We start from the raw sequence: 5,394 nt of genomic DNA, 5'->3' as shown, positions 1-5,394 counted from the left end.
GCGCCCCCGGACCGCGGGCTCGGGGTCCCCCTTCCCAGCTCCCAGCCCTTTCCCGCGGCGCTCCCGGCCAGGGACCGGCGGGACAGTGGCTTGGCTCGCGGGGATCCTGCGGGAGGACGGGGACGGAGCGCCCCAGACTCCCCGGGTTCGCCTTTCCCTGGGGTGTGGGGGGATGCGGAGCCGCCCCCAACCCCGGGCGAGGAGGTGCCAGAAGCGATGTACCCCATCCCTATTCCCACCACCGGGCAGGACTTCTGCGAGTGCTTCCAGCCCCGCTCCCGGAGCCCCTCGGCCCCTCCCCGGCCTCACCCCCCGCCCTTTTCAGGGGTTCAGGCTGCGGGTGCAAGAGGGACCCTCCTCCCTCCCCTTTCAGCTCCATAAAACCTCTCAGAGCCGCCAGCGGAGCCACGGAGCCCCCCCTGCCCCACCCCGTCCCCTCCGCGCCCCCTTCGAGTGTCCCGGGGCAGGCGGGGGACACCGAGGGGAGGGCACAACCCCTTTTCCTGGGATCGGAAGCCATGACACAGTTCTTTATCCAAAGCGGGCTCCTTCGTGCACTGCCTTCACCCGGGTTCCGATGCTTTACCTCCGTCTTGGGTCTCGGCGGGAGCGGGGGTCCCTAAGCCGCCCTGGGAACCCCCGGTCCAGCCCTCTCCCCCACCCCGGGCTGGAAGGGGCCCCTCGGGGGAATGCAGAGCTCCACAGGGTCCCTTTCCAGCCGGGCTGCTCCAGGAGCCCCGTGCCCACCCCTGGGGATAACAGGGTTGAGCGAGCGTTGCTGTTCCCATCGAGGGCAGGTGACATTCCCTGGGCTGGTGGCATTCCTTAGGACAGCCAGCCTGGCAGGATCAGTGCCAGCAGCAGCATCCCCACGGAGCCCTGGGATGCACATGCAGACCCCTTCCCGCTCCCTGGGACCCCCAAAAACAGGGACAGACTCACCTGGGAGCCCCACGGGGGTGACAACGGGGTCAGTGGTGGCTCTCCATGGCAGACGCCGGATCATCCTCAGTCTTCCTGCTTCCCCCATGGCACCCTTGGCTCCCAGCAGCTCCCACAGCCCCAATTTAGACGATTTTGGACAATCTGGAGAGAAGTCATAATACTGCTATTACAGTAATAACAACGCTTTTAGGGACATTTGTATTTTTGTCATATTCTCTCTTTTTTTAACATAAAAGAAGAGACTTACATGCCTGGGGAAGGGGTGGCAGGGCCAGGGCTGTGCCAAGCCGGGTGCCCCCTGTGGCCCCTCGGGCACTCCGCTTTTCCAGGTTGGATTCCTCGTCCGCGGTCGGGCTCCCCGGGGGTTTGTGTGTTCATTTTTAACTCTAGAGCTCGTAGCCGTGATCTTGTTCAGGTTCTCTCTTCTTCATGTGACGGTAACATCCAAATGGTGTGTAAAATACAGAAAAAACAGGACAAAAAAAAAAGACAAAAAAAGAAAAAAAAAATCAAAAATAAAACAAAAAAGATAAAAAATTCAATAAAGAGCCTGGCCCAGCCTGGCTGAGGAGCGGCTGGAGAGGGGGGTGCCCGGCTGGCGATGCCAAGGATGGGGCGCGCAGGTCGGGGCGTCTCCTTTGAAGAACCCTATTTTTGGGGAGCGGGGCCCCTCGTTTTCTGGAGGCAGCCTCTGCTCTCAGTAATAAAGGACAGTCAGTAACTGCCAGCGTGAGTCGTCTCTGCGAATGGGGAAATGCGGGGGTGGTTCCTGGGGTGGGAGTGGGGACACCACACCTGGGTGGGCACCATGGCTGAGTGAGCATCCCCCTGGCACTGAGCATCCCCCTCCCAGCTCCAAGCATCCCCCTCCCAACATTATCCCTCTCAGTCCTGAGCATCCACCCACTACTATCCCCATCCATCACTGAGTATCCCCCCAAAACTCTGGGATCCTGCTGGGATTGGGATCCCCATGGGGGCTTCAGGGACAACAGTGACCCCCACAGCCTGCTTGGATCCAGGTGAGTTCGCATCCCATCCAGCTCTGGGCTGAGTTCCTTGGCATGGCATGTGCTGGATAGGGACTGGAATTTGGCTCCAAAATGAACGAAAAGGCAGGGAACCATATCCTGTGCCCTGGTGCCATTGAAAAGGATCTGGTGGCTGTTAAATAATTCATGGAATGCTGGTCTTGAATAAATAAATGAAACTCCAAACGGCAGGGATGGCAGGAGGGCCATCCGTGTCCTCGCTGCACAGGATAAAATCCCTCTGGATCCACCCTTCAGGAGGCAGTGTTGGAGGTGGCAGCAGAAGACAATGCTGTTCCCTTGCCACCTGCAGCCATGTGGAGGGGAGGTGGCTGCTGCCTACCCCTGCTGCAGCTCCAGATGAGCCCAACATGGGAATTCTGGCATTCCCAAGCTGCCGATGGCATCGGTGCCACCAATCCTGGACTCTTACACCAACACCGAGCTCTTTTTATCCTCCCAAATATTTGAAAGCACAGCGATCCCAGTGCTCCTGTTGCACGGATCTGCAGCGATTCCCAGTCTCGTTGCTTTGTGCTGGCAGGCAGTGGGAGCAGATGGAAATAGCAGCGTGATCCCAGCTGCGGTGAGGCCACAAACCATCGCACGCGGGGCCGGGAGAGGAGGCAGGGATATATATAGGGACAGACGTATGGATGATGCACTGCCGGGAGCAGGGACTCGCCGGTGCCAGCGGCCCCAAAATACTCGAGCGGAGCTGGAATCTGTCAGATTCCCTCTGACTGCGGCAGCTCCTGGTCCCGGTGTCACCACCACCGTCACCGGTGCCTGCATCCCGAACCAGCTCCTTGGGAAAAGCTGGGTGGTGGGAAAAGGTTGCAAAGAAGGAGGACTCCCTTAACCCAGGTATCAGAGCTCCTGGATTTGATCCCGCCTATGGCAGCATCCAGAGCCACCTGCATCCCAATTTCTGCCAAATGGGTGGGCTGGCAAGGATTTGTATGGAGCTGATGGCATCAGATCTTGTCTTACAGCAGGGGCTTGGAATGCTGAAGGTCTCTGCCAGGGTCAGCACTCTCGGGATCATATATAATTCTTTGCTAATTAGCAGCAGAGTCTTCCCAGATAAAGCAGCAGCACCCTGGATCAATGGCATGAAGGGCTGGGAGACACCCAGAATTCCAGGAGCATGTTCCTGGGATGTTGCGGGATCCTGGAATGCTCTGCCCTACAGTGAAGAGTACCTGGGTGGGAAAAGGGATTGACAGCCTCCACCTATTGGGAAGATCAGATTCCAAGCTCCTGCTAAGCCCCAAATCCCTGAAAATACCCCAGAGGAGTTGGCACCAACAGCCCCTGCATATCCCACAGCTGAGGAAGCTCCACGTGTCCAAAATAGCCGTGGTTCCTGCTGCGGAATAGGAAGTGGAGGGAAAAACCAGCAGCACCTGCCCTGCCAGTGCCAGAGCGGATGTGGCACTAGCTCTGGCTGCCTCCCAGCCCCAAACCCAAATCCATGGCCATTAAAAGTGGATGCGTGGTTTGAAACCTCCAGTGAGCTCCAGACCTCAGATCCCCAAGCTTCCCACCACACCAGCTCAGCTTGGAGATGGGCAGAGGGAATCAGGATTCCTTGGATGTCCAAAATAGGAGGAGCTGGTGGTTACACACCAGGATATGTCACTTTGTTTTAGGAGACCCCAAACAAACCCTACCCTGAGGCTGGTCCCCACCACTTTTCCCTTACAACAAATTCCTTGGATTTGTGCTGTTTATTGCCTGAGTTTGGTCCAAGAGGCACTTGGAAAGAGGAAGAGGGAGGATAGGTGTCAGCCATGCATCTGGTGACTATTTTGGGACAGACAGTGCCAGGGATGAGCCTCCTCTTCCCACAGAGGCAAAACCCTGTCCAGGTTGGAGACAGGCAGTGCTTAGACCCAGGTAGAATTTCCATCGGCTTCTTTCCAAACCTGCTGGCGATGAGGAGCCTGATGGTAAATTCTCTCCCCCAGCCCAATTCCAGCAGCAGGATAGGGTTCTCAGGGCCCGTGCATTTGTTCCCAAACCTGGGAGCTCTTCAGGGTGATCCGTAGAATGGATGCAAACAGCATTGGGTTTTTTTCTGTGCTTCCCATTGGGATAGGAATAAAGGATTTCCAGAGGTGGAGGAGTGGAAATGTCCCTGTTCTTGTGGGGGGCAGTGTGGGATCACCCCTCAGGGTGGGGGCTGTATCCCAATCCAAGGCACCTTGGATTATGAGGGATGCTCTCAGGTGGGATAACCATTGGGATCTATGAGCCTTGCAGGTCCAGGACACAATGCTGCTGTCCCAGGTGGATAAGGCTGATCCTCAGACCATTGTTTTCCTTTCTGGAGGCTGTGAACGTCTTCCTTTCCCAGCCCTAGATGGGAATTCCGTGGGAGGCAGGTGGAGGCTCTGCACCCCTTCAGGGGGACAGTGGCTCAAGTTTCTTCAGGAGATCCTGTCAGGGCCACAAATTCCCCCTCCCCATCCTCTGGCCCATCCTCAGGGGATACCAGGGCGGCCTCGGTGCCTTCCTCCTCCTCCTCCTCCTCCTCCTCCTGGCGCTGCAGGCTCTGCAGCCGCTCCTGCCGCGCTTCCATGTATTCCTGTGCCCCGTCCCCCACCAGCTGCACCTCATCCCCGACACAGGGCGGCTGCCGGACGGGATTGTGGTCGTAGGACAGGAGTCGCAGGGAAGCGAGACCGGTGAGGTCCGGAAAGCTGGCGATGCGGTTGCGATCCATGTCGAGGACGCGGATGTGATCCATGCGCAACAGCACGGGCGGGAACTCCTGGAAGCGGTTCCCGTAGAGCCAGAGCCCCCGCAGGCCGGCCATACGGGGCAGCGCCGGGGGCAGCCGGCACAGCCGGTTGTCTCCCAGCTGGAGGCTGCGCAGCTCCCGCAGCTGCAGGAGGGCACGGGGGAAGTGCGCCAAGAAGTTCCCCTCGATCCAGAGGCAGCGAAGGCTCTGGAGCTGGGCGAAGGAGGGCGGCAGCCCCTGCAGCCCGTTGCGGCCCAGGTACAGGTGAGCCAGGTGGGGCAGGTCGCACACGGCTTCGGGCACTTCCATCAGCTCGTTGCCGTCCAGGGCGAGGGTCCGCAGGTGCTGCAGCTCCGCCAGCTCGTCCGGGACCTCCCGCAGCCCCGCGTCGCTCAGGTAGAGCTTTCGCAGCCCCTGCTGAGCCCACAGCTCTGCCGGGACCTGCCGGCCCCGCACCTCCAGCCGCTGCTCCACGCCGTCGGGGCCCTCGGCGGCCGCCAGCCGGGCCCCGCGCCCCGAGGAGCCTCCGCTGCCCATCGCTCACCGGGACCGGCACCGGCACCGGCACCGGCACCGGACCCGGCGGGGCGGCCGCAGGGGGGGAGGCGGCGACGCCGTGGCCATGGCAATGCGCCGCGACCAATGGGAGTCCGCAGCACCTGGGTGGAG

At 59.9% G+C, this 5,394-nt stretch overlaps 1 protein-coding gene across 1 annotated transcript; it reads right to left on the bottom strand.

Moving 5' to 3' along the window:
* Positions 1–4,401: 4,401 nt before the first annotated feature.
* Positions 4,402–5,262, bottom strand: LRRC10B (leucine rich repeat containing 10B). Its single transcript, XM_062494727.1, has one exon. The coding sequence runs from the start codon at positions 5,260–5,262 to the stop codon at positions 4,402–4,404; it is 861 nt and encodes a 286-aa protein (XP_062350711.1).
* Positions 5,263–5,394: the final 132 nt, after the last annotated feature.

The sequence above is a fragment of the Cinclus cinclus genome, chromosome 6, assembly GCF_963662255.1.
Source record: "Cinclus cinclus chromosome 6, bCinCin1.1, whole genome shotgun sequence".
NCBI lineage: Eukaryota > Metazoa > Chordata > Aves > Passeriformes > Cinclidae > Cinclus > Cinclus cinclus.
Note: the sequence above shows the minus strand (reverse complement) of the source record. Positions and strands in the feature narration are given on the sequence as shown.